Source organism: Microtus pennsylvanicus, chromosome 1, assembly GCF_037038515.1.
Source record: "Microtus pennsylvanicus isolate mMicPen1 chromosome 1, mMicPen1.hap1, whole genome shotgun sequence".
In the NCBI taxonomy this organism is placed as follows: domain Eukaryota; kingdom Metazoa; phylum Chordata; class Mammalia; order Rodentia; family Cricetidae; genus Microtus; species Microtus pennsylvanicus.
In genome coordinates, this window is record NC_134579.1 from 221,356,834 (window position 1) to 221,381,228 (window position 24,395).

The window sequence follows — 24,395 nt, forward strand, 5'->3', positions numbered from 1 at the left end:
ATCAGAAACTCGGCAACTCCAGCCTAACCTTGGCTGACCCGGAAGTGCAAGAATAAAATATAACTCGAACACGGGGCATCTTCAGATACAGCACAGCAAGGGCTGCTGGCTTCCCAGGGGCCCACGGCTATGATTGGCACTCTGGAGGCAGGACTTCAAACATGCCCTCAGCCAATCAGCACGCCTGTGACTCCAGGCTCTGATGCCCACTGAAGGAAGAGCTACTCTGGGAGCAGGGAGAGGATTGGTCAGGTGACGACGGCTAAGCAGGGGGGGGGGGGGGAGGGGGAATGGCCTGGGCCTTGGCTCAGGGGGAAAGGGAAAGGCTGTCCAGCCGTCCCAAGTTCAGGTGGGAAGGAGGCCAGAGTTCAGCAGGGAGACGAGGACATCTGGTCGTAGTCTGGGCACTTGAGCAAAGCCTGGTAGTTGCTGTTCATCTGTAAGGAGGCATCGCTGGAGATGTCTGAGGAGCTGCGGCCCCGGATCCAGGCGTCCGGATGTAGAAACTGACCAGAGTAATCGGAACAGTTGCTTAGGCGTGGCCGGTAGAAGCCCGGGTGAGGTCGATACATGTCCTCGGCAGTATACCTCTTCATGAACAGGTACACAGACATTACCCCAGCACTCTACAGTGAAAGAGAAGCAGAGGGAGAGCTCAGTGATGGGGCGGGGTGGGGGGAGGACTGGTAATGTCCTGGCTGGGTCTTCCTGGAACACAGTCATAGAGCCTCTCCAACGGGAGGGACAGTGTGCATGGGACAGGAGTGGGCTCTGGGAACCTCATAATAGAAGAGACCCGGGAAAGCCAGGGAGAGGTAGAATCTGGGGAAGAGTGGTCTAGGATACTGTGGGATGCTAAACTCCTCCCTTCCGGGTAGGGCAGTACCAACTTGGCCCAGGGCAGTATGGGGCAGGATACCTCTGTTAACAGGAAGGAGATGGCAGCGAAGGCAAACGACCATCCATATTTGTAGCTGAAATAGGTCTCTGCATCCTTGGTTCTGTTGAGCATCTCATCATTGATGCTAGAGATGTACAGCACCAGGCCCACCACAAGAGAGAGGCCTGGATGAGGGGAGGGGAGAGAAGGGCACGTTCAGCCTGGAGGTCCAGGGAGTTGGCCAATATGGTACCGCTGGGATCAAAGCCTTCACTTTGGAGCTCCAGAGTGAGCATGAGTTTGCCTCCTGATGTCTCTGTCTACACCCGCATCTTCCAGGGAGTTAACAGGTGTAAGTACGATATCTCCCTGTCCAACCGTTCTCTGAGCTGAGACAAGCCCAGCGATGGATATACTGACCTCTGTTGCAATATCCTCCCGTATCCTTGTTCACTGGGCCTCCTCTGGGCTTCTGGCACTGAATCGTCCTGAAACATTGTTATGATCCTGGGGTGTGAACCCTGAGTTATTAAGAGGATTTTTATTAATGTGAGGGCTAAGATAAGGCTTGTCTGCAGGGCTTCCAATCCCTGTCTCCAGCAGGGGATGGTACCTATGTCACTATGGCCTGGGGCCTCTGCAGACCACTTGGTAACACAGTATGTCCTCTCTGAGATCTTCAGCCAGGAAATGTAAGGGAAGTTTGTTCAGATCCTGGCCAGCATGAACCAGGAGGCTACTGGGGCCCCAAACTCCAGCTGCCATTGTGCACGTGACTGCCTCAGGCAGCAGCTCCACCAATTAGCGAGTGTAATTGAGTCGAGATGTAATTAATCGGTCTCCACTGAACCGGCCAGGTTTCAGGCCATCCACACTGTTTTAGGAAATCGGGGCCTCTCCAAGGATGGATGCGAGAGGGAGATACACAGGTGTGATTCAAACCTTGCCCTGTTCTTAGCTCAAGTGTGAGTCACTGCTGCCCTCAAACGTCCCTCTGTTGTCATGAAGCCCATGTGTCACCTCCATCCTAGACTTATGGTCCTGTGATTCACTCACTGTTGGAATCTCAGGCATCCTGATCTCCGATCATTTTGGCTGCTTTGGAGTTCACGGGAGGAAAAATTAACAGCCTGGCCATGGGTTTGCCCCGCTCTGGCTAGCCGGAATACTACCATAGCAATGCTGGCCTCTGATATTCCAGGTGTTATTGGACTCATTTCGGGGATGAAAGAGTGGAAAGGTGGACTAGAAGGGAGAATGCATGGTGGGTGGGTTGTTGGTGGGTAGAGCAAAAAACCAGATGGGCAGAGGAGTGTGTGTGTGTGTGTGTGTGTGCGCATACGTGTGTCAATGTGTGTGCGCATACGTGTGTGTGTGTGTATGTGTGTGTAAGAAAAAAAAAAGGAAGAATGGTTCTTAGGGGTCAAGTAATCTGCCTTCCACCTGATTTAAAGATTATGCTGACAGGGAAATGGGGGAATGGTCCTAAAGGTACTGGCAAGCCAGTAGGCAATAAGGGTGCCTATGCCAGAGAATCATTTTTCCTTTACTGTCTTATAGCTGTTCACCAACCTTTCTATCCATCCATCTATCTGCCATCCACCCATCCATTCATCCATCCATCCATCTATCCATTTATCCATCCATCCATCCATCCATCCATCCATCCATCCATCCATCCGTCCAGCCACTGTATCTATTCATCCTATTCAAACCACCTACCTTACGTTCTACCTGGGCATCAGCTCCTAGAACTCTATTCCCCAGACAATTCAAGGCACTTACAATGTGTGCCCCAAAAGCCAGTCCATTATTCTCTAGAGAAAAGGTCTTCCTGAGGTCCCCAGGGAGAAGGCACCGGTCTTATCCACCACACTCCTTTGCCTTCTCACACAATTCTCTGTCACTCATTATGGTTCACGCGTTCATCCTCTGGGGCTGAGAGCTCTCCAATCTTTGTCTTCGATTCAGGTGACTCCGTGAGCCTCCAACCCCTGATGTCTGGCCGCCTTCTAGATACCTCTCCTTGGTGCCACAATGGACTCCTCACACTCAGTGTTTCCCACACCAGTCTTACAACCTTTGTGCAAAGCTGTTTCTCTGTCTGAGACTCCTAGATCATGGATGTGATCTAGGAACGCCCCAGCAAGGAAACAGCACTCATCCTTGGTGCCTCCCTGGACAGCCTAGTCCTGGTCCTAGTGAATCTACCTTCTGGATGTCACAGGAGCTTCCTCCTTCTTTCTGTCGCAGTATCACATCAGTCTGTGCCATTACTGCCCATCCCCTGGACCTCCCGGAGCCACCTCTGTGCAGGTTCCCTGGCTCCTGGCTCACTTCCCTTCCTCAGGGTTCCTAACAGCGTGAGTTCTAACAACCACATCCGATGTTCTTCCTTGGCTCAGAATCCTCTCAAGGCTTCTTACCAAGTTTCAGATCTCAAGACAATTCAGGTGCCTCTGTAGTCTCCCTTCCCAATACATTTCCTCAGGCCCCCAGAGACTCCATGGGTTTCCAACACTTGGAGCTCTTCCATCTCCCCGGGCCCCTTTCTTCTCTCTAATTCTGACTTTGTCTAATTCCTATTCCCTGCATAGATCAGCTTCTCCTCTAGCTTTCTCTGACCAACCATTGTTCTGGATTTCAGCCACTAATCTGGGTCCCAATGGCGGTCCTCCGCCTCGGGCCCCGCGCTCGCACTCCCCCGGCCGGGATTTCCCCTCCCCCACTCCCCTCCCCGCGCTCACGCACGCTCACTTTCTCTCCCAAGCTTCATTCACATTATTAGAGCGAAGGAAGCAGAGGGAAAGGTTGGTTCCCTGGAAGGACCCTGGGAAAGCCGCGTCTCCGGTCACCCCTCTACCCAACCTCGGGGATTCTGCAATCTGTGGAATTGGGGGAGTGTGTTCCCTTTCCCCCTTCCCCACAGCCATGTGTCTGTACCTGGCTGTGGAGGACTAGGCACGGATGTAGAGTGAGACTCATGTCAGCGTTCCAAAAGCCCCAGATATGGGTCACAGATCGGAGGCGTTCTTTATGGGCAAGCCAGACGCAAACCACCACCATCCCCACCCAGGCAGCCCAGGGGTTCTGGCTGGCGCTGGGAAGCTCTGGACTTCCGAGGGGGCACTGAGGATGTGACTCACCACTGTCCCTTCTGATGGTCCATTGCTGGTAGAGGCAGGGACACCGCAACTGTATTAAAGCAGAGCAGCCTAATATTGCAGCTTCCAGCTGTTTCCACTCTGCTCGCAGCTCCTTCTCCGAACCTTTACTTTTTCTTTGCTTGTCTCCGCTTCAGCTTAACAGGCATTGCCTCACCTCCCCTTAACCATGCCAGACTCTGCCTCAGGCCAGTGGCCTCTTCACTTAATTGCTTTTGGAGCTGGCGGGGTCTAAGCTGAATACTCTCCTCTTTCCACCGAGCCACTCCGGGCGGGCTCCTTCGTCAACACCCACCTCCCCTCCTCCCCCACAGGAGGCCTGAAACCCACACCGGTGCTCCTGTTGCATCCTTGAGGAATGTCCTGTGGGTTGCTCTCCCGAACTTCGCCCTGGAGATTGAAAGAGGTATCTGGAAAGCTGCTATCCTTGCAATTTTCCTCCCTGTGGCACCTTCCCAGAACTCCTCAGAGAATATTAATGACCCCAGGCTGGAAGCGCTGGCTGTTCTTTCTCCTCTGAGAGTGTGAGCGCCCCCCTTGTCTAACATGTCTGGTAAATAGTGTGCAATGTGCAAATGTGCAAATGCTTGCCCCGGGAAAGTTATCTTTTGTTGGGGGATGGAAATACAAATAAACAAATAGGAAAAAAACCCGAAATAATAAAGCCCAAAGACCAGGCTGGCTACGCTCAGCAGCATTGCTGGCCCTTTCTTCTGCCTTTAGGGGTGTCTATTCTGCCTTCCAAAGGACAAGAGCCACTGCTTTTTCTTTCTTTTAAAAAAATTTACTGTCACCTAGTCTGGTATGCTGTACACAGCAGGTGCCTGATATATGGCTGAATGGACCAGAAGGTGTCTCCTGGCTCAGAGCAAGGTTGTCTCCAGTATCCTCCACGATGAACTCAGAGGGTTCTGGGCTCTGAGAGAGGTGATTTTTGATCTTCTCTTTGGGAGCAAATCTTTGTTTCAGAGCAAACCCTGAACAGAAGCCCAGCATAAATAAACCTGGCCTTTCCGCCTTCCGGAAGAACTATGACTCCCTGAGCAAATAAAGTATGGACAGTCCCCACACCCCCACAGCACTCCGTGCTGCTGCAAACACTTCTGTGGTGCTAGAGTTCCATGAAACAAGGTGTTAGCCAGCTGCTGGGTCACACGGAGGCATCCTCTGGCCCATTCTGCTCAGAGCCTTCCTCCAGGACCTTGGAAGAAACCCATGCAGTGACCTAATCGATCATAGGGGTGGATGGAGAGGAGTAGATTTCCCCCATATCTCTTCTAAGGTAGCTATGAGAATGATGACCCCTCCAAGTAAGCAACCCTGAAATCCCACAGGAGATGGGACACAAGTCTTTTGTCCCAGGATGCAAGTTGGACCAGCTTTTGCACTACACCCTCAGAGGAGCCTGGGGAGTGTGGGAGAGTTTGAGAATGGGACCTGGGCCTTCTTGAGTATTGAGCAGACTGGTCTGGATAAGCCATGCCCAGGTCGGGGAAAGCTATTCCTTCAGTCTGCCTTTCAGAGCTGCCTTGAGTGTCTCAGAAATAGCCTTGGACACCCATGCATGCTGGGCAGCCGTTTGTGGAAGGAGTGGCCAACGCCACTTCTTCTGCCTTTCTTGGAGACAGGGATCGGGACGTGCTCTGGGAACACAGAGGCTGCTCTTTGTATTCTTACTCTTACCCCTCACCCCAACACACACCCTAGAACTCCTGGACAGCAAAGACAAAGAGAAATGGAGGAGTGTGCCCAAACTCTCACATTAGAAGGCAGTGGGTTGGGACCACGCTCACTCAGGTCCAGGGACTTCAAGGCCAGAATTCTTAAGGATCACCCACCAGCCTGCCTGCCATTGTCAAGTCCTACTTGACTGTGTCGTTATTTCCTGTTATGTTGGGAGGACCCTGATGGAGGGTTTGATGGCTTGTGGGTCTGTCGGTGGACACCCAACCTGCAGCCACACCTGGCCTTGAGCTTTTGTGGGTATAGACCGTGGAGTCAAATAAGGACTTGACCGCCGGCAAAGAAGCTGGAGCAAACACAAGGCTGTCTGAGGCCATTCATCATGCCTGGGTGAGCACAATTGAAATCTGGAAATTTCTGCTCAGCTAGATTTGAGACTTCTAAATGGCAGAGTTTGGCTGTCTGGGGACCCTAGAGTTTTCAGTGTCTCCTGGGGCTGCTTCTAGACCAGAGAGAAGGTTGTATCCACCCTTTGCTTGGGAGAAGATTCTGGACCGGTCTAACTCCAAAGCGATATGACACTTCTTTCAGGGAACCACCCAGGACAAATAGTACAGCTAAGTACATATTTTATTGCCTCCCTGTGTGGTCAAAAGGTGGGGCACGAGACCATCAGTTAAAGGGGTTCTCTAGAACCATTCCCCCCAATTCCCAGTGGTTCCTTTCTCACTGGTTCATTCTAGTATTTGCCTTAAATCTTAACTCAAACCAGCAAGGTGAAGCCACTGTGGGTGAGGTTTTCAGTCTCAGATCCAGGGTCGGGCAGCCACATCAGACAGTTAGCGAGGAGGGAGAGGGATACAGTTCTAGGCTGTTTAACACACATGTCAAAGTGGCTGGCCTGGCAGAGCAGGTTACCTCTGCAGCTGGAGGAGAGACCCTCCCACCAGGGATGTAGCCCCTGTGGGTGGTGTTTCCAGAAACCTTTATTAAGAGCCCCTTTGTCCTCCTGAAAGAATGACCTTCGTGTGGCAGTGTTTTGTGATATCTTATTTCTATGCTCAAAGTAGATGGTTGTAGTGATTTGAGGGAGCTTAGCTAGGGGGATCTGAGGGAGCCTAGGCAGCATCTCAGGCCACCTAGGCAGAAAGAATAATTTCAAGTTTTCATAGGCAAAGGTTGGAGATGAGCCTCAGAATGTTCCAGGGCTTGACTGGGGGGTGGAGGAGGCTTATCAGCTTGGAGGCTGCTTAGCATCCTGCAGAATGCCCCCTCCATCACATTATGCAAAGTCGCAAAAAATGGCTTTCTATTCCTCCTTGTTTCAGAAGGTCCTTTTGAGGGAAAGCAAAGATCAGAAAACGCTGCTTGCCTTTGTGGATTCAAGTTTATTCCATTTCATTTGCTTATCTCTGAGATCCCATTTGAGCTGGATACACAGCTTGCTTTCTCAGCTCCACCGCAATAAGCTAGAAGCCCCAGAGGCGCAGCCCCCACTCCCGCACCATAGCGGGAAGGGAAGAGGCATTTAGTGGGTACCTATGGGTGAAGGTCACTTTATGGCCTCATGTTAGCTCATCATGATATCGATCCTAGAAGGTGGGTGTCTTTACCCATACTTTGTAAGCAACACACGTGTGGATAAACAGTAAACCTGGAGGTAAGATTTAAACACAGTTCTCTCTGGAGCACAGCCAGGCTCTGACAGTTACTGTATTGCACCCCACTTCTCAGAGGGTGCTGAGGCCACTCTGCCTACTCTGGTCTTTCCTCCACTTCTCCTCACCTATCCATTTAGATGAAATCAGGTTCAGAGCATTATAAAGTCATGTGGGGGTGGAGTTGAGGACACTCTTGATGGCCTCGCCTTTCTTCATAGAAGGTAGGGGTGGGTTGGGGCCGAGGGCAAGTGCTGGAAGCCACTGGCCTTAGGAGTTCACCTTCCTCTCCTCCCCTCCCTGGGATCTTCCTTAGGTTCTAGCCAGAGCAGAAAGCAGACGCTCTGTTCTGTAATATAAGAGCCCTATGGCTCCCCCACCAGACAATGTCGGGCCTCTGGCTGCTGCAGTCTCCCAGGCATTGCCTGTGGGCGGAAAAGCCAGCACGTTGCTGTTGGTGTTAAACAGTGAACCAATGAACTGTGAGTGAAGTCCCTGTGGGCTTCTCCAGGACCCGTGTGCTTTCAAAGGGAATCACATTAGAGCCTGTTCTGGGTGAGCTTCCTAGCAAGAACCTGTTCTGGTTCCAGCCCCGCTGATACACAAGTGGACATGAAGGGCCAGCTTGGCCAAAGCTTCCAGCCCAGCTGGAGAGTGAGGTGGTTATTCTGAGAGCATTCTTTTCAAAACACTCAACAGGACAAACAGGCCAGAGGTTCCTTTGTCCTCAGCTAGCCTCTGAAACCGAGCTAGCCGGCTCTTAAGAGGCAACTCCGAGGAAAAACGGGTAGGCACTGAGAGACAGAAAGCCTTTGAACATGGGGCATGAGCGGCAGGTGGGGAGGGTGGCCAGCGAAGGCACATTCTTCTGCTAAGGCGCATGGCGTTGGTGCTTTTACCAAGCACAGCTTTAATTCCTAAAATATAACAGCCCTGTGAAAGGAGCTGGGAGAGAGGGCAGGGCTTCATGCGAGACTTTGCTGCCAGCGCCAGCTGCAAAAGGTTGGCTCTGGGGGAAGGTCCAGTCCCTTACCTCCCGAACCACGCCTTCCTTTTCATCTTCTGCCTCCCACATCTCTCTGCTGCCTACTGGGGCTGGAGGTGGGGTGCTCTTGGCCCTCGAGTGGGAGGGTGCGCTTTATGTTACAGGCGTCTTTCTGAACCATGCATGTCAGGAGAACACTTGCCCTCTCTTCCCTCCTGTCACCCTTGCCCACTTGGTCATTGAGACGCTCTGAGTCTCCCATGCTCTTTCCTCTGCAACCTTTTGAGGACTCGGAAAAGGAAAGTCACCCGATTCATGCTAACCTGGAGGCTCTAGTCGTGTTTTGCCATCTGCTCTTTGTGACGTTGGACTAGTTGGCCGAACCACTTTGGTAAAATGGGACCCAAGTACCTGTCTTGGGTGGCTGCGTGGAGCAGAGGCTACAGAGAAGCAGAAATGCTGGTTAATAGCGACCGTTTAGTATTCACTGCCGATATTTTACATGTTTGGCCTCATGTTGACTCACCAGCACCCCCAATTCTTCAAGGTAGGAACTATGATAACCTCGTTTTACCAAAGTGATAACAAGGGCCTGAAGCAAGCAAATGGCTTGCAAAGCATGGTGTGATTTTTTTTTTGAGACTTAGCAGTTTGGACTTAGAGTCCACACTTACCATTTCAGCCTAAATATATCCTGAACGAACAGTTATTATCTCGTTTGTTGATACCTCTTAACAATTAGACTTAAGTACTCAGCTTCCTCGTCTACCAAAAACCAGGGGCCAGACCCAAGTTTCCTTTGCAAGACAAGCCCATTAATTTACCTAGCCTAGAAATGTTGATTGTCATCAATGAATCCTCTGTGGTCCATATTGTCTCCTGGGAACCTATGAGTGGGGGACATATATTCTGGGTGACAGGCACATTGTTGTTTGTTTGTTTTGTTTTGCTTTGCTTTTTTTGTCTTTCGAGACAGGATTTCTCTGTGAAATAGTCCTGGCTGTCCTGGAACTTGCTTTGTAGAGCAGGTTGGCCTTGAACTCACAGAGATCTGCCTGCCTCTGCCTCCCAAGTGCTGGGATTAAAGGTGTTCAGACAGGCGCATTGTTAAAGTCATTGCTTTTAGTCACTAAAAGGCTCTTGGAATTCCTCTCCCCAATCCAGAGGGCTGAGGCAAGGCATGACACAGGAGAGAAGCTTGAGTTACATCCCTCCTCATGGACTCGTGGAGAACTTTATCTCCCAGCCATGAATGGCGTCTTGGCAGCTGTCTGTAGACAGCTGTTGTGAGATATGGAGATGAGATCTAAACTCTTTGGTGCAAGAGCGGCAGTTAGACGTCGCCTGACCCAGACAGAGTGGCCTGACATTAGCTCATCACATGGTAGATGCTTGTAATGAGATTCAATACTTTCTGCTAGGCATGGTGGAGTGCTCGGGTAATCCTAAAACTCAGGAACTGAGGCAGGAGGATTATTGCAAGTTTGAGGCCCATCTAAGCTTCACAGTGGGTTTCTGGCCAGCTTGCTTATACAGCGTGAGACTGTCTCAATCAATCAATCAATCAATCAATCAATCAATCAATACCTGGGAAACTATTGAGCAGGGGAGATAGATGGCTCGGTGAGTAATCACTGTGCCAGCGCAAGGACTTGAGCTGGGATCCCCAGCACTCATGGAGAAGCCAAGCACAGTGGTGGAGATTTTATGAACCCTGTGCTTGGAGGCAGAAACAAGAAGATCCTGGGGAGGTACTGCCCAGCCACGTTAGCAAACCCACACGGCTTCAGGATCATTGAGAAACCCTATCTCAAAAAAAAATAATGTAAAGAAGCAATTGCTAAAGAGACACTGAGGCCACCTCTGCCCCCACACCGATGCAGGCATGCACGCACACACATGTGCACGTGCACACACCACAAACAACAAAAAAGCAGGAAAGAAAGTTTCCTGTGTGAACAAGCGACACACCCAGGGCCTTCCAGAGTTTCTTCAGGTGGCACACAGCATCGTCGGGGGCATCTCCAGTGTGTCTGTCCAGAAGCACCTGCCCCCCCCCTGGCATGATTGCTGTGTCCCCGCCTCATGCCAGCTCTACTCACAGCAGCCAGCGTTCTTAGACACCACAGCCCATCTCTGCCCTCGCTGGATTTCATGCCAGCCGGGAAGAGAGTTGGCTGCCTAGATTGACAGTTTAGATACTCTAGGTCACTTGAAATTCCAAGAGAATTAGTCTTGGGTTTTGTTTCTGAAGGGAGTGCTGTCAATTAGTGGGTAGTAATGCCCCGTAACCTGCACACACCTGGGACCCCATAGTGGTTCTGTGAGTAGGAGAGGTGACACACCTGTAACACCATCTTGTGATTCTCCGCATCCAGGTGCGACTGTTCCCAGTGACCCGGCCAGCCACTCCAGATTCCTCTTGTCCCCAAAGTAGGGGTGCCAATGGAACTTGATCAGCTCAGCTAATCAAGTTTCTATGGGTCAGGTCCCTCCCTCATCATGAGAAAGGTGCTGGGAGCCCCATTTACCAGATGTTACTACTGGGGTTTCCAAAGGGCAATTAAGTAGTTGATTTTCTGTCAAGACTAAGAAATAAAAATTCAAGGATTCCAGTCTAGGAGTCTCCAAGATACATATTCTTCCTAGAGTACAATACTTTTCAGCCCTAGATGCCTTGGACAATGGCTTGGGAGATTTTAGAAATATATGGTCCACTCTCCGGTGTTCTGGTTTGTCTGGAAGAGGGCCTGACATTGTATATTTGCAAGCTTCCAAGTGATTAGTAATGAAAATCTTGGAGAACCAGGGCATAGTGCCATAGTGCCTTTGGGGCCAGGTTCTCGGAGAAAGTGTTGAGCTTTCAACTGAGTCTATCATGGATATGCACGGTCTGTTTTGGTCTCTGGGTAATTGAAGGGAACTAGAATGCCGGGGGCTCTCAGAATTAACTTGACTAGCTGAGTCTTCAGGCAAGCATCAGGGGTAGCTGTCAGGCTAGGGGAGAACTGGAAGGCTCTCCTTTATTCCTGCTACATAGCTGACTCCTGAGTGGAGCATGCTTTCCTACTACTGTTTGTCTGCCTGCCACTACCTTGCATGCAGGAAAGGCTCCCAGGCATAGGAGAGCCTGGGGCTGCAGACCCAGTTAGCATGTTCTTTACCAACCTTCCTCCCTAGGATTGTCACCAGAGACCCTGGGAACGGATGATTGGAAACTCAGTCACTGCCCCGGTGGTTTTCCTGGAAGAGTGGGGGGCTTTTATATCGAAGTATTGAGGGATGGGTGAGGGTGCTCCAAATGTCCCGAGTCCTGGCTGGCACAGGGTGTTAGGACTGTGGGCTGTCAGATTCCAGACAGTCTGTCCTCTTGAGTTGCCCCAGTGCCCTCCACCAGAGCATCCCAAACCCAAGGAACCCACACTGAGGCCATGGGGCCACCAGCCTGCCCCTTCCCCCTGTTCTGCCTCGGCCAGTCCTCAGGAAAGGCCCCAGTGCATTTGCCAAGAGAGGCAGCTGCTGCTTTGGGGAAAATACCTTCTGGAGTTTGTTGTCTGAACCCTCCCAGCTGACGTCCACGGGGGAGAAGACGTGCCAGGATAAATGGGAAATCTCTTCATAAATATTTGAAGAAAAAAAAAGGCAAAAAGGAAATGGGAAAAAAAGGACAAAACCCCTAAGTCCCAGTGTTGGGGAACTGCATAGCAATTACTCCGAACAGATGGAGGAAGCCAGTTGCAATGTTCATCATTCCATAGAGCCATTTAGGCAAGAGTTCCTTTCTTGATCCTCACTGGGAGTCCTGAGGCTCCATGCTTGGTTCCTGGGGCTGTGGGTACCTGGAATGATCTGTTTACTCCTGTGGACCTCCAGAAGTAAGAACAGACCTGCCAGACCCCAGTGATAGGAGCCACGGGAGCGAGCATGGATGAAGAGCTGATGAGTGGGGGAGGGGCTTCTCTTTCTCTAGTCACACTGAAAACTTGCTTCTTCAACTCAACCGCCTTGGGACATCACGACAAGTAGAGCAGAGAGAAAAGTGGCTTTTAGGGGAGCCCTTGGGGTATGAGCAGAGAGGCCCCAGGGGACTGAAGAGCTAGCAAGACAGGGCTAACAAAAGACAGCAGTATGCCCCGGGTCAGATGACTGGGTAGGGTAGAATCTCTCTTGCTCAAGAGTTTGTCTAAAGGAAGGTGAGGGAACCATAATGTTGGGGTGCCAGGTACCCCAGTGAGAGGGAGGTCTCATTGTCAAAGAAGCCAAACACCCACAGCGAGTGCCTTGGCCTTACCTGTTTGTGTTGGAGGGTGTGTGACACCCATGGGCATTCCTGGAAACCTAGCTGGCGTCCTTACCTGGTGAGTTCTCCCTGTTTGGCCCCTCACACGTTTTGACTTGTCCTCCTGCCGTGTCACTTACCTGGTCCCTACCCACCTTGGGGTCAGGACATGCAGACTCTCTGTGGGACGGAGACAGTGGTCAGAGGCTGGGACTGGGGCAGCATCTGTGGGAGTCAGATCCCTGTGGACATAGGCCTTGGGTAGGGAGAAGCTGTATTCCTAAGTCTAGGTGGAACTTGGAAGTACAGCTCTGTAGACAGTCACCTTTGCCTCAGAATTTCTTTGCCCAAGTCATAATCAGGCTTCTCTCCATGTCTTCAGCAGCTCAGATTAGCGGATCCTGTCTGGGATTGGTGCTCTCAAGACGCAAGGGGAACTCGGCACTGGCTGGTCTCATAGAGAAAAGTCTGCCTTAGAGCTGAGGTGTGTGTACAGTGTCTGTCTTCAGCACCACATTGACCTTGGCCGAGATTTTGATCATCATCTTCCATGGGCTTTCTTCTTCCAGAAGGTTGGAAACCACCATGGCTTCTGGAAGGTGCGGGGATGACCTTGCAGGAGTTTCTGGAGGAATAGAGGACCTGGGAGCTGTACAAGGAGTCTCAGCTGGGAGATGGTACCTTGGCTCTTCTTCATCTTGGGAGGAAGACACAGAGGCAGCTCTGGTTATAGGACTAGATCCATGTTCACCTTTGGAAGGCTCCACCTGCTTCTCGGTGTGGCTTCCCTCTTCTCCAGCGTATCCATCATGAGTTCTGCCTGGACCCCCTCGCTGTGGAGTTACAGCTGATGTAAGAAGCTGGTGGTGACATAAACACCCTGCAGAAGACTGGGCAGAAAGCCAGAATTTATTTTCTGAATTACTCTTGGTTCTTCTCTTGACCAATGAGCCTTCCTGGAGCTTGCAAATGCCTCCCTCTGGGTTATGCCCCCTGTGATTAGGGGATTGTGGGATTCAGTCCAATCATCCTCTCAATTGTTGGGTTGACTTTCTTGAAACATAAGCCCATGTCCAAACTCCAGAATCTGCAAATGTGAGCTCATTTATGGGAAAAAAGATCTTTGCAGAGAGAAACAATTTTAGGATCTTGAGGTCATCCCAGACCAGGGGAGGCCTGAGGTCCAAGGATAAGCGTCCTTTTAAAAAGGAATGCTGGGGAGGTAGCGTGAGTGCGTGGTGGGTGGGTCATGCCTGTAATCCTAGCCCTGGGAATGTTGAGATGGGCGGATCCTGGGGACTGGTGGCTGGACAGGGTGGCTTGATCCTGAGAGCCTCTGTCTCAAAAAACAAGGCGGACAGCTCCTGAGGACTGAATCCAAGATTGATGTTTGGCTTACACACATACACCCCCCTCCACCCCCCCACATCATTCATACTAAATAAATACCAAATAGGACTTGGGGAGATGAGCTCAGTGGGTAAAATGCTTACCATATAGGCATGCGCACCTGAGTTCAGATTCCCAGAACCTGCATTTAAAAATGTGTGCATGTATGTATGTGCACACGTGTGCGTGTGTGTGTGTGTGTGTGTGTGTGTATGATGTTGAGGCAGGCTTGAAATCTCAGCACTGGGGGAGGAAGGCAGACACGGGAGGCTCTTGGCGTTCACTCGTCAGCCAATTTAGTTGACTCTGTGAACTCTATGTTTCATGAGACCCTGGCCAGCTGCCACTGTAGGAAGTCAACCCTGAGGAGGCCACCCATGGGACAGGGGGCACAGCTTCCTGGGCGTGGCACCCCACGGCCTGGCTGGCCCTGGAGAGACCAGCCATGTGAGAGGGGACATAGCTTCACCAAACTGGTACCCCAGGAACTGAGCACATGTGATCCCCACCTCTCATGGATCTTCCCATTCAGTTAGAAGGGAACGGACCTGACTGTGTGATAATAGAGAGGCATCTAAGGACTCAGACCACACAGAGTCTCTCTCTTCTTTGCAAGCTGACTCCTCCTTCAGTTTTGCCATCTCGGTACCACACAGCCATCAGCTCATTGCTCAGGCCACAAACCCATCAGTCACCTCCACATTCCCACTGCCAACCTCCCCCAGACTTGTCCACTCTCCCAGATAGGGTATATTTAGAAGCTTTCTGTGTCCCCTGCTCTGAAGCCTCACCTGGCTAAGCCAATATCATCTGTCCTATGGATGACAAGAAGACCCTCAAGCTAATTTTCCTCCTGGTTCATTCTGGCTCTTCAGTGGCCCCGTCCCTCCACAGGCTAGGGAATCTCAGTAGTGAAGCTCAGCTGTGATCGATCCCATTGGAGCTTTCCATGTGCTCAGCATCAGCACCGATGCCTACCCTGGCCCCTTGTCCTGCCCCGATGCTTACCCTGGCCCCTTATCCTGCCCCAATGCCTACCCTGGCATCTTATCCTGCCTTAATGCCTACCCTGGCCCCTTGTCCTGCCCCGATGCCTACCCTGGCCCCTTGTCCTGCCCCGATGCCTACCCTGGAAACTTGTTCTGCTCCACGCTCAGTTTCTCCTCCCTAAGAATCCACCTTCCTCTCTTACCAGCCACTTTCCTTCCTCTAAACCACCCAACTTTGAGCTTTTACAACTTGAGAGAGTCACAGTATAGTTCTGGGCACATCTATAAAGTTCTTCCTGGACTCTTTATTTCAACATCACCTCAGAGAGACCTTTCCAAATTTCCCACTCTGGTTAATGTTTTTAGTTGTTTCCAGGTCTCTTTCTTTTGCTCTTTCTTTAAAAAACAGGCTCTGATTATATACTCTTGGCTGGCCTGGAGTTCAGTATTTGGATGAGGCTGGCCTTGATCTCTTAGAAAGCTTTCTGTCTCCATCTTCCCAATGATGGTATTAAAGGCATGTACCACCATGCCTGGCTCCTTCCTTTTCCTTGTCCCAAGACATAATATAAAGACTTCTGTCTTTTTTTAATGCTGGGAATGGAACCCAGGACCTGTGCATATGAGGTAAGGCCCCTCAGCCACAGGGCCTCAGTCCTAGCCAGTGGCCAACCTGTTTGATGTCTATCTTCCTACTTCCAGCAGGTAGGAACCATATTGGCTCCCAGTTCCCCGCCCAACCCACAGGGCTTTGAATATAGAAATGCTCAACAAATGTTTGCTGAAAATTGTAAATGAAGATATTTCCTGAGCTATATGAAGTCAGAAGAGTAAAGAAGAAAAACCAATAGTTGTATGGTGAGCTTCCCGGCTCCCCAGACCTTACAAGTTCAATATTGCATGGGTCACAGGCTTGGCAATGTAATTACTTTGGTTTCCTCTCTCTCCTCTAAAAGTCATGTTCTTAAAGTTGAGTCCCTCCCTTGAGTAAATATGTATAGTCACCCTCAGGGTTGGAGGAGGGGGAGGGGCCACAGACGTCATACAAGGTGAGCAGGTCCCCACATGGGGGTTCTCATGGAGGAGAAAGTGAGTTCCTGAGAAAAGTGGTTAAAATGCACTCTCAAAAGAAATGGGTTGCTGTAGCAACCACCCTTGTTCTCCCCCAGAAGAAAAACAGAAGGAAGAGGAGGGCAGAAAGTCGGCTGACTCTGTCCTAAGCGATAAAACCGTAGGACAGGGCTGCAGAATGTCCCCTTACCAGGGTAAGAGGGCACTTTGCTTGCTCGCCTGGGCAGTGGACACTTACTTACCTGACCTGATTAGTCTTTTTCCATTGCTTTTGGCCTAACTTGTATAGGTGGTGGAGGTTTTAAGGCTGCTGGACAATGCGTCTTCTATCTTTTCAAAGTCATATGCCAGCTTCCCCCAATAAAGGTTCCCAGTAACTTGGTCTTTAAGAAGACCCTATGATGGGTCCTTGACTGAAGAGGGCTTGCGTCTTAGCAAACCTGCAGGTAATGCAGATTTGTACCTATAAATGGCTTCCTAGAGGGGAAACCACCCACTGGCACTAAGAGAGTTCACCAAAGGTATCAGAGTGGGGAGCCGACTCTCTGAGGTGGCTTTCCAACGGGCAATCAGAGCTCCTGGGGCACAGCCACCAGGAAATCCGTGTATGTGGGAGGAGGGTGGTAGTGGGGCCCAGGTATGGCTGAGGGACACAGTGAACATGATACCCACCCCAGCTCATCTGCCCCATCCCCTCGCAGCTGACTGGTCGAGGGCTACTTTTCATGATGGCAGGAAGGTACCTAACCTTTCTAGGTTCCCTTTAGTCTTCCATGTCTGCAGGATGCATGTGTTGAACCCTCTCTGTGGTGGATAGAATAATGGGCCTCCGTGGATGCTTACAACCTAACCCTAGAGTCCATGATGGTTGAGCCGCTTTATCAAGAGATGCGAATGAGGCAGATTGAGACTGCTGCTCAGCCCATTTGGCGAGCTCCTGTCAGGGGTCGACTGGATTAGATCAGTTCAGCCCTCACTCTGGTACCCTTGGTGAACTTCTTATGAGTATGAGCTCTTTGTCTTCCTGCATGTATGTGTCGTCTGTGCATGCCTGGTACTTGAGGGGACCAGAAGGCACCAGATCTCTTGGGACTGGAGTTCCAGGCAGCTGTGTGCCACCACGTGGGTGCTGTGAGCCAGGAGCAGCAAGTGCTCTGAACCCCCGACCCATCTCTCTGGCCTTTCAGTGATTCCTTTCTTATAAATCAGTAAGCCTGTTTCTACGAGTCTTGTGAGACACTAGAAAATCTGGATGTGGAAGCCCCAAATTACACCATAGGCCAGAGATGCAGGCCAGACAACCTTGGACTTCTAACTGACACTGGAAGTGGTGAGCGTTTTCGGAGATGGGCCCTCCTGCATAGGATCTGAGGCTAACCATAGGCAAACAGGGTCAGAATTGAATGCACTGGGGATACCCAGCTGCAGAATTCCAGGGTTGCTGGCAGAGCGATCCCACACATAGCTCTTGGTGACCACAGGTCTCAGAGGTCCCTGATGCTCTGAGACTGGGAGAAACTGGGTTGCTTATAGCTGTTTTCTCGATTGGACGCAGAGGGTTAGCGTGTGGAAGCAGTGTCTGGAAAATGACGTGAGGTGTGTGCCCTGAGGCCTGGTGTGTAGCCGAGAGGTGTGGGGTCAGAAAGGCAGTCTCACGGGGGAGCAGCCTTTGGGTGCCATAGGCTGGTTTCGGCTTGGCTGATCTTCTGGAATCTCACCCAGAGCCACAGGGAGCCTCTGCAGGGTTTCCAGCTAGGTACTGACGTGTTTTGATCAGCCTGACTGGAGATGTCAGCCAGAAGTTGAACACGTCAAAGATGATGGAGCCCAGTGGATTAAAATAAAGGTTTACTGAGGCTTTGGTCTGAGAAGGGGTCAGCTTGCTGGGGAGAGATGAGGGGGGAGGCCACACACTTGGCCCTGTCTCTTAAGGGTCCATTCTTCACCTCCTCCTGGCTCCTCATGCTGGTCTGGTTCTCCTAGGTAGTGCCTGACCTGTTTCAGAGAAATTGCCAGAACCCTGCTGCCTCTCTGTCCTGTGTCCTTTCCTCTTCCTTAAGGGATGGGTACCAGGAGAAGAAGGCGGAGGGAAGACAAAGCTGTGGTCACAGATGGGAGCACTGGGCCTGTCATCCTTTTGTAAATTAAATGTAAGCTGTAAAAATTGATTATTTAATGGATAATTGGCATTATTTTCAAATGGGAAAAGGCATGGAGGGTGCTGTGATGGATTGCTGAGTGACAAGAGGCCATTAATTAATTTCTGGACATCGGCTGTGAAACCAAACTTTGCCTCAGGCCGTGCCGTGTGGTTGCCATGCTGTGTGGCCTGGCTTCTGGTGCTGGGATCTATCCACAGAATGGTAGGTGAGTGGGACTTCAGCGGGGAACCAGAGTCTGCACTGTGGTCAGGGAGGTGTTTAGTGGAGACACTTAAGGACCTCCTATTCCTGCCAGCCCTCCTGAGCAAGTCCCACTGTCCTCTCTAGCTCTGGGTGTTGTCTTGATACCCCCATCCCTGCAGTCACAGCGACAGTCACACTTTATTTACAGCATTCTCCACTGTGCACACGGAGACATGCTGTCCCTCAGTGCCTGCAAGAATCCAACTTCCCGCTGCACAGACAGGAAGCCTGAGGGCCGAGGGCATCTAGCAGTTTCCCAGGCCCCGGAACTGAGGAGACAGTTTCATTGGCAAAGTGTTTGTAATGCAAATATGAGAACTCTAGTTCTAGCCCTACATCCCTAAATAAAAAAGTCAGGCAATGGTGGCACAAATTGTAATCTCAATGCTGGGAAAGCCGGAATAGGCAGAGCCCTGGAGTTCACTGCCCTGCCTCATCCTAGCCTACTTGGGGGAGGTGCTCCAGGCTATTAAGAGACTCTGTCTCAAAAATAAAATAAAATTTAATTTAAGAAAGGACAACACCTATCCGGGCAGTGGTAGCGCACATCTTTAACCCCAGTACTTGGGAGGCAGAGGCAGGTGAATCTCTAAGAGTTTTAGGCCACCCTGGTCTATAAAGCGAGTTCTAGGACAGCTAGGATTGTTACACAGAGAAACCCTGTCTCGGAAAGCTAATAATAATTTTAAAAAAGACGACTCTTTAGGTATGAAATCTTAAGTATGACACAATTTAGGTATGAACACATATGTTCACTGACCTGTATACACATACACACACACATATACCCAAATACATATGGATACACACACACACATGCACACCCACAGACAGAAAACGAACCCATGGAGAACCCTTCATTCCAATCTACCACAGACCACCCAGGTTCTGCCCTACAGTCCCCACGGTTCTCCTCTGACAAGTCCTGGATGGGGTTGGACCAACTAGTGGGGGCTCGTTTCTAGCTTGGTGTGGCTGCTTTCAGCATTTCCCAGGTACCTTCAGAGCGTCATGTCTCCCAATCACACTGCCTTCACACATCTGTGATGGCTGAGAAGCTGAACTACAAACAGACAAGACGACTGGATGAATTCTGGCTCTGGATCCTGTCTGCCCCCATCAGACCTCCTCTACTGTCTCTACCTGGTACACACACACACACACACACACACACACTTCCATCCTCAATGCCAGGCCAGCCAAAAACAAATGTCCTTGTACCAGAAGCCCAGACCTGCCCTTGTCCCAGCTGCAAACACAGTGTGAGCCACTTATAGAAATCTGAGCTAAACTCAGAGTCCAAGCCCCTGTGTGCCTCCAGGAGCATCAAGCAAATAGAGGACCATTCTATATGCTTTATGTATATTTAACCAAGGAACTCCGGAGAAGGAGGTCATGATCTGGTCTAGGGAGCCGAGGACGCTTCCCAGAGTAGCAGCATTTACTAAAACACTCTAATGGTGACGAGAAGCATGGGGGAACCTTCTGGGCTAAGGGCACACTGCATCCATGCAGCCACGAGCTTTGGGAGCGGGAAGGCACAGAAGAGAACCTTGTCTCTATCCCTGTAGAGTGGTAGGAGGGGGACAGCCAGGCCCAACCAGGACTTAAGTGGCAGAGGTGTCCCCATCCTATCTTGGAAATCGGTGTATGCCATGGAAGTGATTTAAAAACAAGGGATGGGGTTGGGGGTGTAACACAGCTGAGTTTCCTTAGCATTCCTTAGATGCTGGGTGTGGTAGCCCAGGCTCGTAATTCTAGCACTTAGGAAATAGAAGCAGAAGTATTAGGAGTTCAAGGTCATTCTCAGTTGCTAGTAGGTTCTTTAAGACTAGCCTGGGGTACATGAGACCCCCTCTTTAAAAAAAAAACCTGTCAAGAGCACGGAACTGAGGGATGCAGCTGGCTCTCTTTCTGGGAAGCTGTGGCTGGGTTAAGAAAAGCTCCAGTGGCCTCTGAAGGGATGCTGGGCATGAGGGCAGGAGGAAGTGCTCCTGGGCCCAGAGCAGAGGATGGGAGGGAGGCAGCTGTGGGAGCTTTTTTCTGACTTAGGCTTCCACAAGAGCCAAACTAGAGAGGAGATAAGATAGAAGCAACCTACTCACCAGGTGGTGGTGGTGCACGCCTTTAATTCCAAAACTCAGGAGGCGGAGACAGGCAGAATCTCTGTGAGTTCGAGGCCAGCCTGGCCTACAGAGCGAGTTCCAGGACAGGCTCCAAAGCTACAGAGAAACCCTGTCTCAAAAAACCAAAAAAAAAAAAAAAAAAAAAAAGAAGGAAAGAAAGAAAGAAGCAACCTACTCACACCCCAGTGCCTATCGTCATTCCTGTGCCTTTTGCAACCAACCATGACCCTTTATGGCTGTGTCCCTTGAAACTGAGCAAACCACAGCTTCCCGACATTGGTGTGACATTTGGTCCCTGTGACTGGCCCTCGGGTAGCTGGCATCTAATTAACTGGTCACATCGGCCAAGGAGCTGCTGCTTCCAGAATGAAGGCTGAACTCATATGAACTCCCCAGCTGTGGTAGAGAAGGACCCTACTCCAGCAGTCCCAAGGCAAGAGTAGTGGAGACGGCCGTGGCGGAGAGCAAGGGCCGGCCCTGGAGTTGCTAGCTGGGCCTTTGATGGGCCTCCTCAAAGGGAGTTGGGGTGAGAGTCTTGAAATAGGGGAGCATAGCCACTGTAAGAGGACAGATTCTGCCTCCCCAACCCTGCCTCTTACAGTGGGGGGTGACAATTATGGATGTTCTATGAGCAGTGATCCTCTAAAGAGAGCTGATTGTCTTCAATTTTCATTTTACTGGGCCCCATAATTCTTTATTACCCTTTGCTTTACGACCTGGGAGGCTTGGGCTCTGAGCTGCCGTGTAACAGGCAGGCTGTGTAATTCACAAGACAATCATTCATTTGCCAGCAGGATGAACAGTGCCTTGTGTCATGCAGGGGATGTTCAGACTCTCATCTTGTCACTCCCCTGTCTCCATCCAAGACAGGTGTGTCAATCTCAGAGCTGTAGCAAGCCTGTCCCCAACTCTCCCGCCCCCTCTGAGAAGACTGAAGGAGGTGGGAGTCCTCAAAGGAGGCTCAGAGATAAATCCAAAGTCAAGGCCACCTTCCCTCCTGTGTTCCAGAACAAATGGGATGGTTGGGGAGAGTAGCCATGCTTTAAGATGGTTCCCTGGTGGCCAATGGCTTGAAAAGAAAGAGAAGCAACCCGGCTACGGTTCCACGTGGGCAGGGTGCTCTCCACCCCTAAGCTGGCCGGGCAGAGATCCAGGAAGCCAAAGCGCTGGGCGGCTTTTCAAAGACTTGGGTCATCACTGCTCTCTCCTTTCTGCAAAGATACAGAGGAGAAGGCCAGTGCCTCCGGCAGCTGCCTCCCCGCGTTCCCAAATGCATGGCCTCATTCATTCACTCACTCATCCCCTCTCTTACTCCGCACGCATTTATCACGTCCTCGCAGCGGTGTGGCAGGCAGGCACCGGGGACATCGAGATGAATAACACTCGCAAGGCTGTTGTCAAGGAACTGGCTCTCTGGGAAAGGGAGGAAACCAAATGCAAGCTTGGAAGAGAGCAACAGAGTTCAGAGAGGCAGCTAGGAAAGGGGCAGGTAGAGGGGAGGTAAAGGGGGTTAGAGAAGGCAGGTATGCGCGTGCGCGTGCGTGCTCATCTGTGGGGGTGGGACGATGGACACGCAGAGGATTTTGAGAACCATTAACAGTCTGCATGGCTGGAGAGGAGATCAAGGGGAGGAAAGGCTGGCTCTGGTGAGTCAGCTCACGAGGCTGGCAGCCTAGCTAAGCAATTTAGATTGTATTTTGGAAGCACTAGGGAGCCAAGGCAAGCCTGCAGCCCCAAAGAGACACCGGCTAATGTGTGATCTTTGCATTCTAGCAAGATGTCCCCCACCACACACTTGCAATGGAGAGGGGTTTAGGAGGTGAGTGAGGCTCGGTTAGGGATGGATAATTGCCTGACCTACAAAGTGGGCAGAGATCATGGGGTGCAGAGGGGAAGACCCAAAGGAGATCTCTGGGTTTCAGTGACTGACCGATGGGCATGAAGGGGTCTGAGGAGAGACTTTTGCCCATGAGATCCTGCACTGGCTCCTCTTAAGTGAACTTGACACAAGCTATAATGATTTGAGAGAAGGGGCTCTCAGGTGTGAAAATTCCTCCCTAAGAGTTCGAAGCCAGCCTGGTCTACAAGAGCTAGTTCCAGGACAGGCTCCAAAAGCTACAGAGAAACCCTGTCTCTAAAAACCAAAACCAAAACAAAACAAAACAAAACAAACAAAAAGATTAGGCTGTAGGCAAGGCTATAGGGCATTTCCTTAATTAGTGATTGATGGGGGGAGGATCCAATTTATTGTGGGTGGTCCTGGGTTCTACAGGAAAGCGGGTTGAGCAAGCCATGAAGAGCAAGTCAGTAAGCAGCATCCCTCCATGGCTTCCATATTGGCTCCGACCTCTGGGTTCCTGCCCTGTTTGAATTCCTGTCTTGACTTCCTTCGGTGATGAACAGTGGTATGGAAGTATAAGCCAAATAAACCCTTCCTTCCCCATGCTGCTTTTGGTCATGGCATTTCATCCCAGTTGTAGAAAAGTAACTAAGATAGACCCTGATGTGGGCCCCAGATAGGGTGGTGCTGCCTCGCCTGCATCTGGGCACTTCCAGCCCTGGTGTCAGCGGGGACTCGAGCTTTGAAAGCATTGGACTGTTTCACACACTAGAAAGTCTAGAGCTGGCTTGAGAATCTAAGTAGTGTCATTGAGACCTAAGACCTGTTTTTCACTCTGCTCAACCATCCAAGGAGGCCTGGCTCTTTACCTCTTGGTAGCAAGATGGCTGCTGTAGCACTAGTCATTTTTCTGTGGCAAGACAAGGAAATTGGGGTAAGAGTGGCTACATTTGTATCTGTTCTTTTTAATCGAGGGAAACATATCATTGACTACACCATCGATATGGAGGCTCAGAAATTGAGGGTTTTTGTTTGCTCGTTGTTCCTTTGTTTTGTTGTTGTTGTTTTTCAGGTGAAATATCACTATGTAGCGGAGGCTGGCTTTGAACTCGGACTCCTATTGCCATAGCCTCTCCTGAGTGCTGGAATTATGGGCATCACCACTACATTGGCTATGGGAAATAAGGCTTTTGCTTTTAATTATTCTGGTCAGGGGAGGCTAGTGAGACAGAAACACATCGGCTAAGATGGAAGAGTTGAAGGCAAAGCCAGGAGAGCCCTGAGCTCTGGGACAAAAAGCAATGGTCTACCCCAGGGGATACTGCACGGAGGAAGCCTAGGTAACCGAGCTTGGGCCCGCTGCTCACCACAGCAGCCCTGACTCTTGCACAGGCTGACCATTTGGCTCCTGTGTTAGCTGGTTCTGGATGGCACAGCCAGTGGGAGGCACTTACAGGAGGAGTGCAGGCTGGCTGTCTCTTGCCTCTGTCTGTCTTCAGTGCCTGTGTTGCCTTACAGCCTCCAGTTCCCATTAGTGATGACTCTAGCTTCTGGTTGTCCCCAGGCCCTCTCTCATCTGTCCTTTCAGAGAAGGAGACATTTGGCTTCCTTCAGGTTCTCCAGTCTGGATAGCCTGATCCCCTTTCTCATTGTGAACCAAGACCCCAGGTTAAACCCTCTGTTGGAAACACCCAGGCTTCAGTAGGCAGAACTCTCACTGCTCTGTTGTCCTCGAGCAGGATGATATTCTGTGTTCTCCAGAGAAGTAAAATCCGTAGAGTGGATTTATGTTGCAAAGGGAACTTATTAGGTTGGCTTCCATAGTAGGGCAGGGTATTTCAACAATGGCTCTGTCTGCATGCTGGAGAGACGGAGAACCTGGTAACTGCTCTGTCCACGAGGCTGGGTGACTCCACGGTCCCAGTC

General features: G+C 50.9%; 1 protein-coding gene across 1 annotated transcript in view; it reads right to left on the reverse strand.

The window, feature by feature from the left end:
* Positions 1-300: 300 nt before the first annotated feature.
* Positions 301-24,395, reverse strand: part of LOC142833378 (voltage-dependent calcium channel gamma-5 subunit-like) — a 40,028-nt gene continuing 15,933 nt past the window's right edge. Inside the window, exons 2-4 of the mRNA XM_075944733.1 lie at positions 4,377-4,434; positions 920-1,065; positions 301-626 (exon numbers count right to left, since the gene is read on the reverse strand). Of these exons, the coding sequence (XP_075800848.1) occupies positions 369-626; positions 920-1,065; positions 4,377-4,434 (462 nt within the window). The 3' untranslated portion in view covers positions 301-368. The remainder of the gene's footprint in view (positions 627-919; positions 1,066-4,376; positions 4,435-24,395) is intronic.